We start from the raw sequence: 22,870 nt of genomic DNA, 5'->3' as shown, positions 1-22,870 counted from the left end.
TGGCATAATTTATTTGTAATCGGTTTATTCGATTCGATTCATTCCGTTGTTGACTTCTTTGTAAAGCGGGAAAAATAGAACGAAATTATCAACACAAAAACTTTTGCATTGTTTCACATCTTGATGATTGCCTTTTAAGAGGACAATTTCTACGGGAGTTAAGTCTAAACCTTACGGATTCGATTATTTTTACCGCGTGCAACTAAAAGTGTCTCACTTGCCTTTTTAAAGTGAGCTGCTTGTTGATCTGTTATGATAACATTGAATTAGAGGTTATTACGCAGATGTAATTTATTCCAGCATAAATATAATTCAGTGCTGGTTATTTTCCCATAGCTGTTGTTTATGCGAGCTATGCATTTTATCAAAAAGAACATAGATTAAATTATTATAACTAGCTCAGCAAGATTTGTTGGTTTACGAGAACATAAAGAAATAAAATTTTAATGGTCTTTGTTTAAAATAAATTTATTCTTTCTCCCGCCCTCTTTGCACACGATCTAGAATTTACATTTTTCTCCTTCACTTGAACATGGAAAAACTAACAACTCAGCTCTAACAGTGGAGTGTTCATTTTATTCGCACGTAATGTGATAAGTGATATATGTACTATAACTAGTAATACCTGCCGGTAGAGTGCCAACGAGTAAACACTGTCACAGTTGCGTGCCGAATGAAAATTAAGAAGTAACCAGACTACAAAACAGTTTTCAAACTAAATCATTGTTTAATTAATAAAGCATTGCAAAACTCTCATGCTATTCTTTGTTGTTTAGAATGTCTATAAGAACTAAACTTGTGAGGTAGATAATTAGAGGTGAAACATCTGCAGCTCTTGTATTACCTGTTTGAGTTTATACAAAAACCAAAATAAACAACTTTAATGTGTACAAGAATAGCATTCAACCTAGGAATAACATAATTTTACAATAAAAATTAGCTTTTCAATCCAATTTATTGAATTAATAAGCCACAAATACGATATTTAAAAGAAAATACAACTGTAGAAAAATGGCACAAAGCTACATGTAAGTTGCAATTGACTTGAAATATTTCTCCTGTATTCAAACAGCTCCAATGTGCATCTCCCTCAAACAGAACCTAAACATCAACAACAACAACAACAACAAAAAACACTCAATTTGACTATTAAACGATAAAATCTAAAATATTTTGTAAATCCCTATAATTAAGGATTCGTTTTGGTCCGCAGTGTATCAGTTTGGAATAATATCTTTATTGTGCAAATTATGTTACCGACCACATGAATTCACATAACGACACTGGCCTACTATTGTCCGTATTAGCTTGCAATTTGAATATTTTTGATCAGTAATGATTTCTTGAAACATAAGCAAGCGAAAATCAAAGTTAATAGCCGACGTTTCGGCGGCGTCATGACACCATTCTCAAGGCAAAGTGGATAAATTTGAATATTGTCATGATTAAAGATTAAAGGTTACTTTAAGAAAATTGCTCCCTCCTCAGAAAACAAAACACACTACAAACAGTTAAGATTTGAATTCTCTTACCTTCTCAATTGACAGAGCCGTCGGAACTTTCACCGTCCACCAACGGACCAACAAATCTGCCATTAGAGCGGAAGTAATTTCCACACAGTCGCGCAGGATCGAAAAATAAGATGCCGTGTAGGAACAATTCGATTGCTCCCAAGCGTGAAAACTTCTGCAAAGTTTCCTAGCGCTTAAAAAGATCTTTGCTATTTTTATACACCATCCTGATACAGTAAGACGTATAAACACTGCTATTCTTATCCAAACTCTTGCACAGAGCGAAGACAACTAAGTTCGCCACTTAGGCCGCCATATTGTTTATAAAATTTAAGTTCGCGCGTGTGTAAGAAGAATCTGGGTACTAGCGCTCACCGATCATGATACTCCTGGTGTGATTGGTTTAGATAAACAATCACCGATGATGTCACTCTTACATTACCTTAACCTTACCTTATGCATACATTTTGATTCGAGATTTTTTCTCCCTGTACCAAAATCAACTCGCGCGTCGGCTTTATAATGCTGCCGCCTCGTCACCCTCGCGTCCTCGCGAGGGTGACTCGTTGGCAATTATTTCAGATCTTTTACATTTGTAAAGTGCATGCTATTGTACTACACAGAAATAGTGCTATATAAATGTTACCTGTTATAATTGTTTTCGTTAACACTATTATTGTTGTTCTTCCTACTATTTTTGGAATTATTACTAAGGTAGGAACAATTACTAAAATTGAGTAATTGAGGTAGTTGTTTAGCTCTTCAGTGTTAGCTGAGTGTGACATGGCTGGCATGCCAGCCGATGTTTTCAAACATTCTTAATTCATAGCACATGATCGCGCTGAAATAGTAGCATGCCAGCCAATGTTTTCAAAAATTCTTAATTTAAAGCACATGATCGCGCTGAAATAGTAGCATGCCAGCCAATTTTTTCAAAAATTCTTAATTTAAAGCACATGATCGCGCTGAAATAGTAGCATGCCAGCCAATTTTTTCAAAAATTCTTAATTTAAAGCACATGATCGCGCTGAAATAGTAGCATGCCAGCCATTTTTTTCAAAAATTCTTAATTTAAAGCACATGATCGCGCTGAAATAGTAGCATGCCAGCCAATTTTTTCAAAAATTCTTAATTTAAAGCACATGATCGCGCTGAAATAGTAGCATGCCAGCCAATTTTTTCAAAAATTCTTAATTTAAAGCACATGATCGCGCTGAAATAGTAGCATGCCAGCCAATTTTTTCAAAAATTCTTAATTTAAAGCACATGATCGCGCTGAAATAGTAGCATGCCAGCCATTTTTTTCAAAAATTCTTAATTTAAAGCACATGATCGCGCTGAAATAGTAGCATGCCAGCCAATTTTTTCAAAAATTCTTAATTTAAAGCACATGATCGCGCTGAAATAGTAGCATGCCAGCCAATTTTTTCAAAAATTCTTAATTTAAAGCACATGATCGCGCTGAAATAGTAGCATACCAGCCAATGTTTTCAAAAATTCTTAATTTATAGCACATGATCGCGCTGAAATATTGTCATTATGTTTAAGTTGCATACATGACTGTGATGGTCTCTTATTTCATCTTTAATTTATTAATTCTTTCATCCGCAGTTTAAATCTTTGGATTTCATATAATTATTTGCACTTTCATTGCTTCGATGGTTGTATTACGAATTCACAAAATGTCCAGCTCCCAGTTGGCATGATAGCTCAGTCGGTAGACGAGTACTGCACGTGCACCGGTGTAGCAGAGGTCATGCAGCTGATTAAGTTGCGTACATATCTACGTTTGTACTGTCTCTCATTCGTTAATCTTTCGTTTCCAGTTGAAATACGTGTATTTGGCAGATTTTACTTTCAGAGCAAATTTAGTTGTGCTACTTTAAGTTCGGTACGCAATTGCTTCACTTACATTGTTATCTTTTCTGGGTTCATTATTACTAGGGAAACAATTGTCTAAACTGTTGGACTTGTCGTAAGTTTGTTACGTTTATAGTTCTTGTTGTAATATTTTATTGGTGAAGAATTTTGAGTTGTATTATGCAGGCTTATTAATCTACCCTGTTAATCATTTTACTAATACGTTACTTATGAAATACTGATCGGATTTTAACAGGCCCCATTGATGTCATGCAACCTTCTTGTGCGAGTCAGTTTGAAATTATCAATTAACATTAAAAGTCAATAAATTAAAATTAAGAAATAGGAGCATGCTATATTTTCGAGAAAAAATAATCTGAGACCGCTATTTCACTTTTGTTGTTTCAGGAACACTTTACGATCAAGCGTGTTACTGTCCATAACTGGCACCATGTAGCCGGTTAGCCTTTCCTGGGTAAGTCCCATTTACTGTTGTTATATTGCACATAATGAGTTCCCTGAGTGCTACATTTCTGCATAGAAAGGAATACAAACCTATGAAATATTGAAGAATTCAAGATCACGAATTTTCTAATCGATGATAGCTTCATTGGACGTTTTAGCATTTTTATCATTCTGTTTTTAAGCGCAATCTACTATAAACAAACAAACCAAAACAAAACAATCTTACAATTCTAATAATTATTCATACTTTCTCAACCAATTTTTTGATATGCTATACGAGAAACATCTATAAGAATTGCAAATCAGAATGACATTAGTGATGACATATGAGAAAACACTTTAGAGTTTCTTGACTTTTACCTGAACATAATGCAAACTTTAGTCAGTTTGGTTCCCACAGCTTTTAAAAGACGTTTTTTAAAGATACTGATGAAAACGTTTCACATAAATCCCTGTTTGCTGTCATTTACATGGTCTATAAAGTTGTTCATTGTCGACTACAAAATTAATCATTTAAACGGATTCTTAATTTTCACTGCCTTGTTACTGACATTCTATGGGTTAAAATTGTTAGATGATAAAATTGTCAATGATGAAAAATATTTACAGCGCAATTATTTGGGGTTAAAATAGTTAAAGGAATTTTATTTGGTGTTTGGACTTATTACAAATTTATTTTGGTTTGGGGAATATCAGAAAAAGACCAGTTGACTCGTTATGCAGCTCTCTAGAAATGATACCTTGTAGTTCGACTTAGATGTTCTTAATGTGTGATTAATGTATAAATTCTCCTGTCATGAATTCGGTATGAACAGCTGTATGTTTCCGCGGAAGCACTTGTGATCGTAAAAATATTTTCAATTAAGTTTCCTACAAAAGATAACACCTTGTTTACCTTACTTTTTATAAGTTTTTCCTCGACTTGACCTTTCGACGGTTTATTCCAGGAAATTGTTACTGTTCTTATTTTTAGTCAATTTTGGTAGATTTTCTTGGGTTCTTTTACCGAATTCATGGTAGTTGATGTTCATTTTAAAGATAAATATATCTAAATAACAATATCTGTTATTTTAGGGTGCTTTTGAAAGTAAATACTATGGTCTTAGGGTGATTGTGAAGATAAATATCCATTGTTGAAATTCTGCTATTAGCTACGTACTGAATATATAATTTGAGTTCTAGGTTTTGTTTACCACGTACTCATGGAAACTTTTAACCAATCATCTTCGATGAAGAAGGCTAACACCTTCAACGAATCGACTTCTTGTACAATTTTTAAACAACAACTTTTACTGTTTTTCAGATTACCTTTGTGAAACCTTATTGTATAAGTCTGAACCTTGTAATTTTTATATCGGTCTCCCTGTCTTGTACTGACTGGACAACTCAAGTTTCATGGTGATATTTCTCTAAAAAGATGTCTTCGACTTGACTAATAGATCGAAGGCACCGATGCAAATAAGTTCCTTACAGCCAATCACAGAAGGCTTGCGTAAGATTTAGTTTGCGTTAAGCAGATGGTTTTCGAGTCAGTATAAAAATGGGTGCCATCTAGTTTTAGTAGAGAGTGATTGTTGAGCAGAGTAAGCTGAACTCTTGTCAGAGTAATAAAGAAGAGCAACTGAAAAAGCTGTTGGATCTTTGTTGAAGCGAACCCAGCTAATTCCCCAAAAGTTCCTTCAACAAAATGACGCGCACCAGATCACAGCTAATATTGGATCATAAAAGAATTCCTGTACCACTAGTTTATACCATGTGTTGAAATTCAAACTTAAATGTATTCGGTCGATTATTTATTTGAATATATTATTATATGACTGTTCCTTCCAAATCAACAAATTGTTTCGTAAATCGTGTATTGTTTTTAATGTCACATAATGGAAGGTAGTTCTCTAAGCAGACGAGGTTGGCATAATTAAAAAAAATAGTGACTGAAGGAGTTTATATGTACCTGGTGTTAGTAAAAACGCGGTTAATCATGAAGTGATGTTTCTTCGTTACCCTTTCTATCTACAGGAATAATGGTTACATAGCAAAGATCAAGCATTTGTGCAATTATGCGCTTCTGCAGCGCGAAAGTGTTTTTCTTACTATCTGTGCTGGTGTGGAATGGAAACAATGGTGCCTTTGGCAAAGGTAAGCACACAAAACGTTTCTTTAGTTTGATAGTCGACTTTCTTTGGCGTTGTTCAAATGCCGTGATTTTGAAATTTAGGCTTTTTGTAGTTATATATAAACAAAGAAATTTTCCTGTGTAGCGATTTTGGTACAATTTTATCTATTAATCGAAAGCTAAAAAAAGACAGTTTACATTAAAAACGTTTCCATCGTAAAATTACGCCTAAATTACGCCTTTTTTGCTGTACTTTAGCGCACTTGTTAGCGAACCGTTTAATTCGAGTCAAATGACCGAAATCTCTTTAAATTATACCCTGGTAAGCAGATAACCCAGAGAAAAGTCTCTCTGCAGTGAATCAGTTTTTAACGGAAACACAGCAGGCGATTCGTTTATCATATTAAACAAATCGCGCACAGTAAATTCTAGATTGTCGAAACATGTTTCAAAGTATTTGCTTCATTTTCACAGTTCTAGTCTACTGGGGTCCTTGTTTGTCCTCCATTGAGCCAAACGTTTCTTCTGCCTTGCACAGAACAGGATATGGGAGCCGTTCAGAAGTCGATTGTAAAGTTGTCGTTTCGTAGTAAAAAGCAATCTAAAATCTCTTCAGAATAGACACCCAGAGGACGAACTCCACTTATGAAATGGATCTTAGTTACAGAAAGACATCTGAAATTTAAACGGTTCCAGCAAATCGGAGGGTGTCCCCCATAAAAAAGTTGTTTGTCTTACAGTGATGTCCGCTGTGATAGAGTTCATCGCATTTGCAAAGTTGCCTAATCATGGGAGACGTTTCAGCTGAGGCATGTTTTAGTATTCAAGAATGTTGTCAACTTTAAAATTACTGTGGAAAGAGATTCAGCAGAATGTGGTATAAGTTAGGTATTTGAACAAGTCTTCAACCTATGGACAAGCCAGGAAATATTCAGCTGTGTCACACAATCGTTCGTCGTTCAAATTATGTACAAAATTACCTTATTCAGAACCTCTCCTTTAACAGGACAATGTTTACGTTGAGCGTAGTCAGGAGGACTACAGTGATCCTAAACCGCTGACATTGTTATTAAGTGCAGTCACACTCCGTTGCGAGTTTGTTGCATAGCCAAAACCTGTGTTATACCATTTCCAAAATCGAATGCATGCGGTCTGCGGTGAACTTTTGTACAATTCTCTCGTAACAAGACCACCTAATTACTTGTGGTGATGATTAATTCTTTTCATTAAAGTGCTTTTTAAACTTGTTTGCTTGTTCATGTGCTGGTAATATTAGTTTGGTACTGATTTTAAGTTCTTTTCCTTTTTTATAGAATGCGGTGCAGTAGTAAACAATTCACTAACAAGTCCTCGGTATCCAATCAACTACCCATCCTATATGCACTGTACCTATTGGGTTCCAATTCCAGAACGCACAACGTTGATAGTTGCCTTTGAAGACTTTGACTTGGAAGATGAAAGTTCATGCCGGTAAATAAAAGGATGACGATTACCATCATATTAGCTACACAGTATTCTTAACGAATTTAATTTCTCACAGTGTCTTTAATCCTATCAAGACCGGGCCTTTTTTTTTTTGTTTTGTCTTCTGGGGCGGTTGGAGTGGGGGAAGATTTCGCGTTTCCCCCCCCCCCCCCCCCCCTTATTAACTTTGCAAGTATAAGAGCTATGACAATGAGGCTTTGAGGATAGATAGTACGTCCAAAGAAGTTTCCTTTGATTTCCAAAACTGGAAGTGATGATGTCATATCAATAACGTCACTATCACATAATGGTGGCCATCTTGGATTTCTGTATTTCTCGAAAACTTCAGGAAAGCACCAAAATTGAACGAAAAGTAAAAATCAATAAATAAACACTACCATGAGTTAAGAAATACACTGTCAAAAGTAATTCTTCTTCGCTTAAAAAAGGGATTTTCAATTTTCTGAAAAAACTGTCTATCGAAAATCGGTTACCGTGGTAACGACAAAGTCAATATACTCCAAGATAAATTTCTGAAAAAGTAATGACTTTTTATGGTGTTTGCTCTAATATTAAAAAAGGTATTTAGATTCAAATTCGGCGCGGGCAGAATCCCCCCCCCCCCCCCCCATCCCCAGTCTAAATAAGGTTAATGGTTTTAATTTAAGGTTACTATCCTGTATTTCTGGATTTCTGGGTTTCGCCAAAGTATTACCGATCCAAGATGGCCATGAAGCAATAAACACCGCGAAGGAAACATCCCTAGACGTACCATGCACCTTCTAAGTCCAAGTGTCAATACTCTCGCAGTTCTTGTGAGAGGGGATTGTTACACAACTTAATTAGGGTAGATATAAAAGAGAACCCAAAAGGGTAAGGGTGCGAATGAAACATGAGATCCGATGTGAGGAGCCCACCCGGAAACGTATTAGGGAACTTAACCAACAGCGGCGGCGAGGACAACGACAACGCCGCAAAACAACAGATTTAATGAGCAAAAACAATCGCCCTGCGCGTGCGTTTAAAATTGTGGTACATTTCTTTGCCGTCTTCTTCAAAACAACAACGTCGATTGACCAGCTTCAAGGTTTCGTGGAGAAGGTGAACACACGACGGGAATTTTCTCGTTCTCTTTCTTAACTCGAACGCCACTCCTATCAGTTTGGTTTCTGGGTAGTTTGCCCTTTTTGAAAAAAAGTTGAACGAGGTCAAATAATCGTGAATTAGCACAAATGAAATAAAAGTTATATTTTCAAGTGAAGTTTTCGCTGGCGTTGCCGCAGTCGTTGCTTAAGCCCCCTAATAGAATTACACGACAAATAGGTGAAGATTAATACAAATATAAAACTGTTGCGTAGACAGTCACGGGCAAAGGACCAAAAGCAAACCATATCGGCACCAAAGACTAAATTTAAAAGAGACATGTCTTTATTGAACCAAACAGACTTTAAGGAGGCCAAGAAAAACTACAAGGGATGGCTAAGTTACATATAGTATTCCTCAGCCTAATGGCACGATTAAAATACGAAGCTGGAACTTTGAGATAACAATTACTTAATAACCACGACAGGTACGGCGGTGAGCGCTGAACTTACATAATTAGTTCATATCAATATATGTCGACTCCATATTAATTTAGTCATTAGAGCTGAGCGTGATTAAATAAAAAAGTTGTTTAATTTCTCTAGCATAGGCTAAAGATATATAACACGTAAAATTTCAGCAGGTACGATTTTGTATAAAGCCAATCAGAAGAAGGCTAATGAAGAGATTGGCGTTCCATGACCTTGTTACTTCACTTGCTCTCTTTTTCGTTGAAGATAAGAGACCTACAGTTCCATACCGTCTTAGGGATTCCTTAAAACCGTACCCACTTTTAGACAAAAACACTCAAGTATACCGTTACCTCGGACCAAATTGGTAGATTTAGGACCCGTTTGAGACTAACCATTTACCCTTTAATATAGAACTTAGCTTGCATCACCGGGGAGTACCCCAATCCTAAGGGCTACTCACATATTTCCGCCTGAGTTAAATTTTATGCTCCAACTGAAAACGAAAACCCATGATAAAGGGGGTACTCTGGTCAAGGAGTATCGACTCAACAGAGTGTCGATCTACTTCAAGTCGCTTTTGTTTACATCATTAGTGTGCAAATACAAAAACCAATTGCCGTGTGATATTAGACATTTTTAGCATACCTGACTTTATTTTTTTCATGTGTGTTCAAGTCAAATCGTGGCTCTCAATTAAAGGAGCCTACCCACAACATACTTAGAACACTTATTTCCTTAGGAATTTGCAACAATTAGGAAACGTTTGATGCTCATGACAGTAAAACTGTATTTTTTCATGAACATGTGCCTTTATTAACCAGGGTTTTTATTTCCTTTCATCAAACTATAAAGGCAATCCTTTATTACAGCGTTTTATTTTATTTGATATCAGATTAACCAAGATGCAATTTAAGCCTCAGATATCTGCTAATTTTTTATCTTCTCTTTAGCTGTTCGATATGCCATCGGTTTAAAAAAATAGTGGTGAACTTTTAAATCGCTGCAAATCGACTGTGAAACTTCTTTCAAGTAGTTCCTATTTGACAGAAAAATGGAAGAAGATTTGAATCTTGAAAATAATATTCGCTCATGGCCCACACACAACTCGAGGAAAGACAGTGATGTTGTTTCAACTTTTGCCTTGTTGTTAGCTATTTGACACATGTATATAGTTTGGTTAAAAAAAAATAATGCGTGGTAATTTTCTTAATCGACGCGACTGCTGTGTAGAACTTCAAGTAGTTCCTACTGGCATAAAGTAGACGATTTGAATCTTGAAAACAATATTCGCTCGTGACCCACACCCACCGCTAGGAAAAGTGTTTTTTTTTTTGTTCCAACTAATCAGAATATCTTCCCGGGTTTGGGTAGAAATTACGTGATTAGTGCGGAATTTTTGCAGTTGTTGCTTCGAAGTCGGTTTAGGATATCAGTCTGAACGCCTCGGATAGTTTACTTTCCCAAACGTTTCTTTCAAAGCAGTGGGGACTTAAACTAGCGAGAAAATACGGCAAAACTGTTCAATCAATGAACTGAGTTTCAAGCTGAAACGCTGCAACATTTTCAGGAATCCATTAAATTCAACAACTAAGCCTGTTACAGTGTAATTCCTCAAACAAAGCACAAATATGTTTCTTTGCAGGTATGACTATTTGAAGATTACTAATAATACAAACTTGTCGCTTGGTAAGTACTGTGGTAAGAAGAATGGGAAGAAGGTTGAAGTGACTGGAGACTATGCAGTCATAACATTCCACTCAGACGTTTCTGAAGAAAGGAAAGGATTTCGGATACTGTTCCACATCAAAGAGAGCGGATCAAATTCGACAACAATAGGTATTGTTTTCAATCAACTTTACATATCAGGGCCGGGTTGTTCGAAAGACGATTAACGCTAATCCACGATTAAAAATTATCGACTTTTACATCTCGCTCGTTAGAACTTGTTTTCTTTTTTTTTTTAAGGCTAATTTTAATCTAATGGTAAAGAAAAGTCTAAATCAAAACTGCGGGACAAAAATTATTTTTGAAGAATCTTTATTGATTAGTAAAACTTGAATCAAAGTCTACGTTTACCCCGGATTAGCTAAGTCGGGATTTGAACAACTAGGCCCTGGAGACTATGCAGTCATAACATTCCACTCACACTCTGGTGTCGAAAAGAAAGGATTCCGAATACTTTTCGGTATCCAGGGCAGGGGATTAAATTCCACAACAATAGGTATGGTTTTTAAAAAATTTTGCATACGTGGTCAATAAAATAGATCAATTAAATACCAAGGAGCCTGTAAATCTTTGTTGACCTACACTGCCTCATCTTGTATTACTATAACCTTCCATAAGAGAAAAACAAACTGAACAAATGCCAACTGTCCGTTTTTAAAAGGTTACTTTACCAGTTGGAATGACGCCAACATGGAGGTTGGGGACTAGAGGGCGGGAGAGGAGTAAACACAGTGCCTGTATTCACTACAGTAAACAAAAATTTGGTTTACTGCACAACAAAATGACAAAGTACATGTCTTCCACTTTTAACAACAGCTGCAGTTTATGGGGGCTCTGACGTTTCCTTATCTCCCTTGTTTTACACTGCAAACATTTCGTGTCCCGTGAATACTTGATTCTGAAAAGTTTTATTTCTGATTATTGCTTAAGTACCTTTATTTAGATAAGGGAATTTGTTCAGCTAATAACAATCAGCAACCTCCATTCACACTCTAATTTCATAAATAAATTGAGTTATTACAAACATTCAAGCGACGCACGGCCATACCCGCAAGGGAATGTGCTGGATAACAACATATAGCTGTGTTGCAACGAGGTAAAAACATGAAACGGAAAGTAGTAAATGTGCCCCCTTGAACAATAAGGAAAGTTAGAATATGAAAAGGAGCCGAAGTGAGAGTGTGATCAAGAAGCCGCTCTTTGCAGCCGAATTTTTTCTCCGTCCTCGAGTTTATAGTCGCAATTGTCTCCTATGTGGCCCTCTTTCCTCCTTCTGTGTATACCTAATCCAAACTTATGTAAACAGACTACATTAGCAGAGTGAATGGTTTGAACACTGGGGATTCAGAAACTTTGTCTGGTATCTAAATCGAGTGAAATAAAATAGTGTTGATTTGAAAACAGGGGTTTATACTACTTATATAACTCAACAATGCAATTGTTATTGTTTTTGTTAAAAGTCTTGGTTGTGTACAAATTTTAATCAATCAACATCGATTCTCTCATTACATCAACAAGCCTTTTTTCTATTGGCTCAATTAACCTGAAGGAAAATAAAACGCTACTCGTTCCATCTCAAAACTTGCTTTAACAAAAGAAAAAGGTTGAGAAATTTGAACCACTTCTCTCCTTTCTGCTTGGAGGCATATTCACCTTTATAGGGCGAGTGGATATTACAGCTGCTGAACATGCCACCGAGAATTTCGTCAGTTGCGTGTGATCGTGGAGGTTGTTGAACGGCTGGCTGTAGCTGACATTTCTCCAAAATGAGAATCCCACGGACAGGTTGAAAGTGTTGTTTTGCTGAGTGGCATAAAGCTGATGACAAAACATCGCTGCATTTTCTGAGCTGGCTAGACTAAGGGCGAGAATTATAGTGCTGTAGAGTGTTCAGATTTTTGTGGCCCGAAATGTGGCAAATGAGTTACTATAAGCGTGGCTCTAACACAGTGCTTTGTGTAGACCTTGGAAAGCATGGCCTTTGTACTTATTTCTCTCTTCGTTTTTCCAAGCGTATTGACGCCAAGAGGACGGTTTTTCGTACCAGATATTTGCCGGGTGTAGTTCACTCCAGTCGCGTTTGAGAACTCGAAATAATAAAAAAAAAAAAACATCACACTGTTGGTTAAGCTTTGAAATGTACATTCTTTAAGCTCTGTTGCCAGTTTCTCTCTCCATGTCATGCTTTACAACAGAACAGAGCACAGTCGGGGCCTCTTTGTTTGTTAAATACAACGCGACTTGAGCACACAAAAAAATAAGTGATGGAAAGAAACGCTGTAAACTGGCTGCAAAATACTTTTCGCACAAGTGTTTTACGGCGTATGTTAACGTTGAGCGATTTCCAATAGAATCTCAAAACGTAAAAATCAAACGGTGGCACGTGTGCTACGCCGCAAATTGTAATACTAACGCAAAATGTAATAAAGTATTCAACGCAAAATGTAGCAACCAATTTTCTGACGCATAATGTTATAATACAAAATGTGATACGTCACGAATGAGGTGAATGGTATTTCGAAATCAGTATCATGACTCACTGTACATTCACCCATGCATAAATTGAATAACAGGTGTACAGTTTCAGATCGGGGGACTGATGTTCTCTTACCGTATCTTCTTATTGTGGCGCTTGTTGAAAATGTGATTTTTTTGGCGACACGCGTATTCAAACCAATCACTCTTGGATAAAAAAAAAATGCATAATAGGAATAAAGGGACTCAGTTTAAAAACTCTGTTGATCGAAATCGGGTACAGTGGAGCCTCTCCTTACGGACACTTCTTCATTACGGACAGTTCACTTGGTCCCTGAGAGACCAAAATTGATATAAAGCCTACTTCCCTGAAACGGACACCTCTATAATACGGACACTTAATTCTTGTCCCCTTGATGTCCTTAATAAAGATGTTTGACTGTAGTTACGTTATATCAGTATGAAACACCCTTCGTAGTCTTCCGCCCAAGAGTTCATGAGCAAGAATATCTTGTGAGTTAACTGGACTTGAGTTTGTTTGAAGTATTTTATAAGAGAATGCTAGAGTGTTAATGAATAAAGGTTATTGTTGCGTTCCTTTATACTTTGAAGATATTGGATGGGTGTAATTGTTTCGTTTCCGCATACGCCTTGCGGACACTTCGTTATTACGGACACCTCGATAATATGGATAGCAACGAAACCCTCGGCAATACCATTCACGTCATTCCTAAGTTATTACATTTTGCGTTGAAAAGTTCACACATTTTGCGTCGATGTTATTACATTTTGCAGCGATTCTTGTTACATTTTGCGTCAGTATTAAATTTTGCGGCGTAACACACGTGTGGTTGTTGTGTCTGTGATAGTCTCGTTACGTTATTTTTGCGTTACTTGCACGTTCTTACGGCACGATTTGTATTTGTAAGTTCTGGGACGAACTCGTACTTTGTTTCTGGGCCAATTAAAGCCCAATCAACATACGTTTACGTAGAGAACATGGTGTTAGAACTGTGTTGAGACCCAGCTTACCGTTCTTACATCGTCCAAGATACCGGATGACTAGTGTTCCGACACAAACCACCGCTCACAATCTTCCTATGGAAAGACAAGAAAAGATAATTAACTTGAGATATGCAAAAACAAGACAAAACAGTCCTCGGTGTCCAGGCCGGTCGAGCCAACCGAGAACACTATCACCACTGGGAAACTCGATTGCTCTGCTCACTTGAGGGATACCGCATTCAAGCTATAGCTGACATGCCCCCCCCCCCCCCTCCCTCCACCGAATACAAGAACTTTGCCCCTGTATATGGATTTGAACACATCACCACTTCATCGTACTGGCCTTGCAGCAATGGCGAAGTCCAGGTAGCCGTAAACAGAGCCAAAACCGTCCTTAACAAACCTGATGATCTTTATATGGCCCTTCTCAACACACACAACACACAACCCCGTGGTCACTCCCCATTGCAACGACTCATGGGAAGACGCACTCGTTCCCTGCTTCCGCTCTCATACGACCTACTCAAACCTGTCTCTGCAGACCTGACCACCGTATCCTCTCAGAACCTATCGCAATGAGGCAAAAAATTTCTAATATCAAAATATGACTTGCATGTACAACTTCCTCTGCCCACTATTACTTGGTTCACATACTTTTAAAAAATCTCCCCTATCCCGAAATGGAGAGCCCTTGATCTATGGTCAGATTATTAACAATTCATCCCCACGTTCCTACACCATACACACTGGCAGTCACATCCTTAACCCAAACCGTACGCAGCTACGTCCAGCAACAACTCCTCAGAATATCCTTCGGAAGCAAACACTGCCACCAACCCACACAGCCCAGTCTGTGAGAAGCACCAGTTATTCCAGACCACACTCCACTGTTCACCAAACGGAACAGCCATCAGCATCAGAGCCCACCTCAAGCTGAAAATCACACCACTCAGCCTGTGCCCATCCCTGAACCAAAACCACAAGAGCACTAAACCAACTCCAGCTCAATGACCTCTAGTGCAGCCTGAACAACAAGATTATCCACAAACTAAAGAAAATTGAGGACTTTAGTCTTTATTAAAAGGCCTGATGACTCTGGCACATAAGACAGCATAAGTTATTTTTAAGGACAAATCCTTTATTTTCCTTTATCATTTTTTTTACTCACGTGCGAGCCACAACACAAATGTAGGCTTTCAATGTACTTCACACTTAGCTGATGAAAATTTGTTTTTAGTCATTGTGTTACTCACCTGCAAGCCATATCATTTTTTTTTTATTTTGAGGAGCATTAGATTCACTCCTCATGATCAATGCTTCATTATTTGAGGCTCAACCTTCATAACCTATGTGTATGAATTTAACATATTCATTTATTGATTTATTTTATGGAGAAGGGGAAATTTCACGTTATTGTTGCGTTTCCTGCACGTGATTACTTCACGATGATATTTGTGAGTTCCCCGCTAAACTCGTGCTTTTGCTTCACGGCCAAATGAAGCCCAATCAACATGTTATGACGTTGCTCTGCTTCGTGTACGTTCCCCTAGCATAAAAGTTTCATCTTCCTCAGCACATATCACTCCGGTATGTTTAATTGCATTTAAATCTGTTTAGTTATAAGAGACCACTTCATATGGTGGCGATGATTGTAATATTGTAACCTTCTTAAAGTAGAAGACTCTATGCATTGCTTTACCCTGCGAGCAGAGTCTCCTTCGATCTTCCTATCTAGGAAGATCGAAGGAGACTCTGCTCGCAGGGTAGCATTGCTTCGGTTTTGCTTATTGAATTAACGGGAAGGAATGAACTGTGCTCTTGAAAAGACCTGCACTTACATTACAATTAAGACTGGGGGACAGAAGAAAGTTTTCCACTCTCAGTTGTAATGTACATGTAGGATACTCAAACTTTGTTTGAGTCAGCATGTCCAGCAAGAGCAGAAAGTGGAGTTAAGACAGTGACAGTACGTGGATCACCCCTGCTGACTGACCAATGGGAAGCGTTATTGCTCAAGCGTTCAAAGATATTCCAATCTTTAGTTATGCATTAGTCAATTCCAGCGGTGCCCATCCGCCCCCCCCCCCCCCCCCGGGGCAATTGCTCGCGTTGTCAATCCCGGTGGCGGGGCATTCGTAATTTTATCGCGGCCCGGGGGCTGGGCATTTGCCTACCCCGGGGCGACCCCCGGGCATTTGACAGACGTGTTTTCGAAAGTGCCATGGAGGAATTCATCGGCAAAGACGAAGCGTTTGTTGAGGATTGGCTAGTTCGTCAGGGACTACACAAACTTGTGGATGTTTTTAAACGTATGTTTTCCCAATTTTAGATATTTCCTCATTAGTTGTAAGCATATAAATATAAAAAGCAACAACTTGAACTATAGTTTGTTTATCACATATCGAGAAATCGGAAACAATCAAATTAGATTACGAGCCCGAGGGCGTCTAGATGATTTGTTTATATCTTTACGCAAAAAATCACGAAAATCTTTCCCTTTAAAGACTGGGTGAAAGAGCAACGAGCGTGAGATTGTGTTACATCAGCAAATAAATAAAACAGTGGTATAATCAACCAGGGATCTATATCGGATTTCATTCAAATACAACACACGCTGAGTAATACTAAAAGTTTGTAGAAAAGATGAAGCAATTTATATCGTTTTACGAACAGGGAAGTTGTGAACGATAATTCAGTTTCGATAAAATCGATAGCCCTGATTCAAAAATCGATAATTATCGATTACTCACAACGAAATATTTCATCGATTTTATCGAATTTCGAAAAAATTAATCGATTTTTATTATCGATTGACCACCCCGGGTTAAAGATAATTCTTTAAGAAATCACGATATCCACTTTTGACCGCGATGGCCCGCCATAAAGTCAACCTGGACTGCACTTTAAAATACTTTAGGCTTGCGAATTCATATGATGCGATCTTCAAGACAGATCTTGCGAGCTCAAAATGCAATGCATCATAAATAAAAAACGAAGCCTGCGAATACAGGCGCCTATCATCGCTCTCGGCAGGAGGGACGTCCACCGCAATCCCAGCGCAGTTTATTAAATAATATTACATTTTCCAAAAGCTCCCTACCTTTTTAACAAAATGTAAAGAAATAAATATAATCATACTCAACTAACATGTCCTGTTGTCCTTAAAGTCCTACCGTTGCATTAAAATACTGAAAAGTGGAACAATTTATTCACTGATTAATATAAAAATTGAAGTGGTGTTGGAAGGCGACGATCCCGGCGGCGGGGCATTTGCCCTCTTCCTTCATCCCCACCCTGGGGCATTTACATAGCTTATGTGTCCCCACCCCGGGGAATTTGCCCATTTTTTAAAAAAATGCTAATGCCCGAGGGTTAGCCCGGGGGTGGGGGGGGGGGGGGGGATGGGCACTGCTGGAATTGACTGACGCATTAATCGTTGTGTTAATTACGACGCCGGGCGTTGAAAGGCGCTTTTTATTTTGCAAAAATCTTTGTGGTTACTAAGTTGCTTTGGAATAGCAAAACGCCTTGAACTCATCTACTCACAAAAATAATATTTCACGTACATGGTAATTAATTCTTATACTTCCTTGTTGAAAGTGGATTTTCTTTGTATTGCTAATTACTAAGCAAGTTAAATTGTTCCATAACTAGTTCCACCAAAGGCTGTATTGCCGTGGTCGGGACCTGTTGCACTTGCTCCGGACTTCAAGCTATCGTGTTCAGCCATAGGAACTCCTCCAATAAGCATATCGATAATAAGGAACTCAACAACACTGGTGAAAGCAACAAACAAAGCCAGCATACGAGTTAATGAGGAAGGAAGCTACACATGCCGGGCCACTAGCAAGTATGGAACGGACGAGAGAACAATAGTCAATGGTAAGCGAAACCAGATTAATTTAATTACTTTTAGTCGTGTTTAGTTTAAGTAAACAATCGATTGTAAGTGGTCTATTTCTTTTACTCCTTCGTTCTTAAATGTGATCTTTTACGTTTCCGGTTGAAATCCTATTTCCTATCCATTCACATAAAGCAATTAAACAGTGCTTTCTTTTCCTTCTTCTTGCTTTTGCTACTGTATTCTAATGTTGCATAAGGTGATTCTAACTCCGGAATCTGTCGATAAAATCCCGTTGCGAGACTCCCTAATTTCAGACGGAAGTTGCAGTACAGTGCATTTCATTGTAGTATATTGAATATTTGTTTTTAGTTATTATATTGTGTTACTCATCTGCGAGCCATAACACAAATGTAGGTTTCAATGTACTCCACACTCAGCTGACGAAAATTTGTTTTTAGTCATTGTGTTAGTCACCTGCAAGCCATAACACAAATGTAGGATAACAATGTACCACACACTAACTTCATGAAGATTTGCTTTGGGTCATTTGCTTTTCAACTATAAGACTATTAGTGTGTACTGGAAGGCGTATGGGTTTCTTACTCGTGTTTTGCGAGTGTTGTCGAACATTTCCTAAAAAGAGCTACAATTTTATGATAATTTTTTGTATTTTTTTTTCATATATTTTATTTTGTATGTTTTACACGAATTTCAACAATAGCGAAGATAAAGTCATTCTCCCACCCAGGTTTTCTCACTTTCTCTGATTTTGATGTGGTGGCTAAAAGCAGAGTGCTGAAATGCTATTCAAAATAGTGTAAAGATATTTCCAAAAACTTTGTTTCTGTGGAGACGCCATGTCACCTAAACAATTAAATTGCGATAGTGAATTTTTGGAAAAGTCACATACGGTTTGGTAGCGATATTACAGTGTAAAATAACCTTCACCCCCTCCTCCCCTCCTCACCTCATTTGCCTACGAAATGGTCAGTGATGTCATGCTCTGCTAAGAGGTTTTTATTGTAAATTTTTTTATTTACTACTTTTATACACTTATTTCAGCACCTTATCACTTACTAACACAAACGTAAAGAAACAAGATTGGCATATCACGAACTTACAAAGCACTACAATGCAATTAAGTATTTAAGTAGAACAAGGTACAAAATATTGATAGATTTAGGGCTTAAGATTAAGGAGAACGATAAAACGCAGAGGATACAAAGAGATCTACGGACAATAAGGGCAGGAAGTGGGGTCCACTTCCTATCGTGTATGTTAAGTTTGTCTTTTTCTCTCATAATAAAACTCACCGTTTGGAATAAACGCTTGATACGTTGTGGTAGCAAATTTATGGTTGGGGGATAACTGGTAAATTTGCTTGTTTTTTTAGGATTGCGTGAAAAAAATTCACCTCGTAAGGATAAAACAAACCTCTCTGGGTTTGTTCCGTAGGGCAGTAACGAACAAGTGTTTGCACAATACTTTCCACTTCGTCTGTAGAAAAACGTTTATTTCATTGTGTTTTGATATCTCTCGTCAGTATGTCCAAAGCCATGTGTCTGTACTCCCCACCGGTACTATCCATCCTTGGCAAATATCTCATGTGCAGGAAAGCAACTGACGTCTGTCCCAGGGCCTTTGCCGGTGAATACCCGTGAACTGTAAGTACTACCCCTGCACTAAATTAAAGAAAAAGCACACAATTGATGATATTGTACCTAGAATCGATAACAAGAATAAAAAAGCACAAAAAGGCTATTCAAGTGTAATGTTTTACAAAAGTGACTATGTTGAGTGTCCTTTACTTGAACAAGTAATGCAGTGTAAAACAGTTCATTTTCCCGACACACAGCAAGTTTAATTCTTTTGAGAGAGAAGTTTTTTTCTTTGTGTGAAAAGCTGGATTTATTTCAATTTAGAAGAAATTTGTTTTTAAGGTAGTTTGACGTATTAAAAGGAGATTAGCCTCGCCGTCAATGAAAACTTTGTTGCTTTGAATCTTTTTACAACGAGATCACGCGGAAATATTAATACAGCCCCCAAAAAAGCTAACAAAGCTATAAAAACACAAAACGAGTTATACATGCAGTAGTAAAAAAGACAATTACTCTGCTCTTAAACAGGGTAAACTTGTGGTAATTTTATCTAGTTTAGGGTGGTTCAAGGGAAGTGAGGGTGGGGTGGGGGGGGGAGCTTAGCCTCAGGATGGGGATTTTCACCTCACACATCGGCGTCACGCATGATATGTTGTAGAAGAGTGATCCATAAGCAACGTATTAAAGGCACAGGGCTGTGCGATGTCTCATAATCGAGCTATTCGAGAAAATGTACCACGGAAAATTAGAGTTTAGTATGGGACGCCATGTTGGTGCCAAGTCTGAGGGGCACCAACATGGCGGCCGGAAACCAGCAAAAACATCTGGAGTTTACCTTTGCTATTTCAAATCCTTTCTTCTCTCTGCTGAACTTTCACACATTGACATTAACGCTTCTATTACATGTTAGCTGATCAGACCTAACAAAAAAACCCGAGGCAAATCGATGTTTTCATGTACGTGACATGTTTAGAGCAGCAATCCTTCTGTCACGCACTGGGCAAAAATCTAAAATTCAAACTGCTCTATTTTCAAAACAAAGAATGCTATCCCGCCGAAAACAAGCAAGCCGATGGAAATTTATTTTTTCTTTTATGTGATGGAGACAAAAACCCAAAATCGTGTTTAGTTATGAATTTCAGTTTTTATGACGTCATATGAAAACCAGCAATTATACAGGCATCAGCCTAGAAACACAACGTGGGATAAGAGGGCTGTGCTGACTATTGAAAGCATTACAGTGTTCTTGATGCAAACATGTTATCACTAGGACCATTCTCCCATAATATGAGTTATTCATAATACCTGGGAGTAGGAGGGGATAAAATTACTGTCAAATAAATCTTAACTGGTAGAGTACACTTAAATGGCAGATATCGGCTCACTTAGGATATTGCCTTCACATATTGATAACTCCTATTTTCTTCTGGGTATCGTCTAAAACAAGAACATAGTATTAAATAATCAATGTCATATTACAGACCGTGATTGCATTTTATGCAACAGGGTGGGATTTAAGAAATAAATAAAAGAGGGATAAAAATTCGACAGTCCGCTATCACGTGATGGGACTACGGGGTGTCAGCAGACTGTCCTGGGGCCCGTTTCTCAAAAGTCCCTGTAACTTATCGGGCCCGATAAGTGTCTTTGATGATAAATGTTTCTTAGCAGAAGTCCATTTTTGTTAGCTTTGAATACTAAATTTTAAAACCTTATAATTCTATGAAAACATTGGCCAAGTATCATGTCTGTAATCACTGTGAAATCGGCGCAAAAACATTTAAAAATATACTTATCGAACCCGATAAGTTACCGGGACTTTCGAGAAACGGGCCCCTGATGCCCATCTGTTATTTGTTAACCTTAATATTTATTTTAATCATTCTGAAATCTAAACCTTTGTCAGTGTTTCCAAATTTCGTAAACTTCTCTTAACCATTTCTTCTTTAAAAATGTTCCAAAAATCATAAAAAATAGTTATGTCAGCTTGACTTGCCTCCACTTTATAAATTAAACATATCGCGGCATTTTTAGCAGAGCTGAAAACTAAGAAGAGATAATAATGATAAGACGTTGAAAACTTACAAAATCAAAACAATTAACCAGAATTAATCCAAGGAAATAAAATATCTAAAGGATGGTCAGAGAACTGAAGGAAGACGACTTTCTTTAAAGACTTACGTTTGCAGAGCAAATGTCTATGGACTGGACACAATTTTGTACGCCTTTGAAGATCTTAACAATTTGAATTGTGATTTGACTACAACATTATACGAATGGCCGATTACTGAAACCACGTAAGTTTAAAATTCTCCAGCAATTATTTAATTACTCTGATCATTAGGTTAAAAAATAACATTTTCTTTATTTTCTTTTCAGGGACTTGTCCAATAACACCTTAGAACAGTTGCCGGCGGGTGTTTTCAGTAATATCACCGAACTGAGAGTCCTGTAAGAATGCCGGAGGCTTGTTTGTTCAAGATATGCTTAAATATTTCTATCATAGTCTGAGTCATCAAGGATTATTAAAAATCTTTGGTCCAGTTGCATGTTTCTCTAACTGAAACAATACTACCTTTCGATCGAGTATATTATATGAAAATTGATCAGGCCCGAAATTGTGATTTATCGTGGATGGGGAGGGAGGCACCATTAAAGTGCCCATATCGGAATTTTTTTTATTTTCTTATCTGAATCTTAACATCACCCTAAGAACTTCAGTGAAAAAATTTTTCGATTCGCGTAAAACGCGAATTTTTTATGAATTTTATAAGACGTTCAAATTTGCCGCCATTTTGGACCACCATTCGCATTAGTCTCCTCTCGGTTTAGCAAGAGCTGTGACGTAGATTCAGGAACACGTGACTTCAGCCTTTCTCTGGATCTCAGTGAAAACAAGTCGCGGTATTTCTGCATGTTTCTCGAAAATGCCGGAAAGATGTGTTGCAGCGAGATGTGGAAACATCAAAGACGAAGCGAATGGAATAAGCATGCACAGGATTCCTTTCTTTGGCACCACATGCCCGCAAAGACTGAGGAGGCGAAAGACATAGATCGATTTTATGCTGGAGCGTAGGAAGATGTGGACGCGCGCCTGGAATGCACTTCAATGACGAGGATTTCACAAGGCTGATGAATTCAGCTTTAAACTTAAAACGTGAACAGAAGTAGGATTACATCGGCGTTTGTGTTTATCCTTCAAAACATGCTAAGCGAAAGGAAGACGAAGACCAAGAGCCACCTTCGAAGAGGAG

General features: G+C 37.7%; 1 protein-coding gene across 1 annotated transcript in view; it reads left to right on the top strand.

The window, feature by feature from the left end:
* The first annotated feature begins 3,110 nt into the window (after window positions 1–3,110).
* Window positions 3,111–22,870, top strand: part of LOC146462787 (uncharacterized) — a 225,045-nt gene continuing 205,285 nt past the window's right edge. Inside the window, exons 1-8 of the mRNA XM_085085071.1 lie at window positions 3,111–3,486; window positions 3,780–3,846; window positions 5,853–5,972; window positions 7,263–7,419; window positions 10,612–10,805; window positions 17,829–18,056; window positions 19,562–19,682; window positions 21,996–22,067. Of these exons, the coding sequence (XP_084941197.1) occupies window positions 5,894–5,972; window positions 7,263–7,419; window positions 10,612–10,805; window positions 17,829–18,056; window positions 19,562–19,682; window positions 21,996–22,067 (851 nt within the window). The 5' untranslated portion in view covers window positions 3,111–3,486; window positions 3,780–3,846; window positions 5,853–5,893. The remainder of the gene's footprint in view (window positions 3,487–3,779; window positions 3,847–5,852; window positions 5,973–7,262; window positions 7,420–10,611; window positions 10,806–17,828; window positions 18,057–19,561; window positions 19,683–21,995; window positions 22,068–22,870) is intronic.

Source organism: Pavona decussata, unplaced genomic scaffold (assembly GCF_977016875.1).
Source record: "Pavona decussata unplaced genomic scaffold, jaPavDecu1.1 SCAFFOLD_184, whole genome shotgun sequence".
NCBI classification, from domain to species: Eukaryota; Metazoa; Cnidaria; class Anthozoa; order Scleractinia; family Agariciidae; genus Pavona; species Pavona decussata.
The sequence above is the reverse complement of the archived record's forward strand: the minus strand, read 5'-3'. Positions and strand labels throughout refer to the sequence as shown.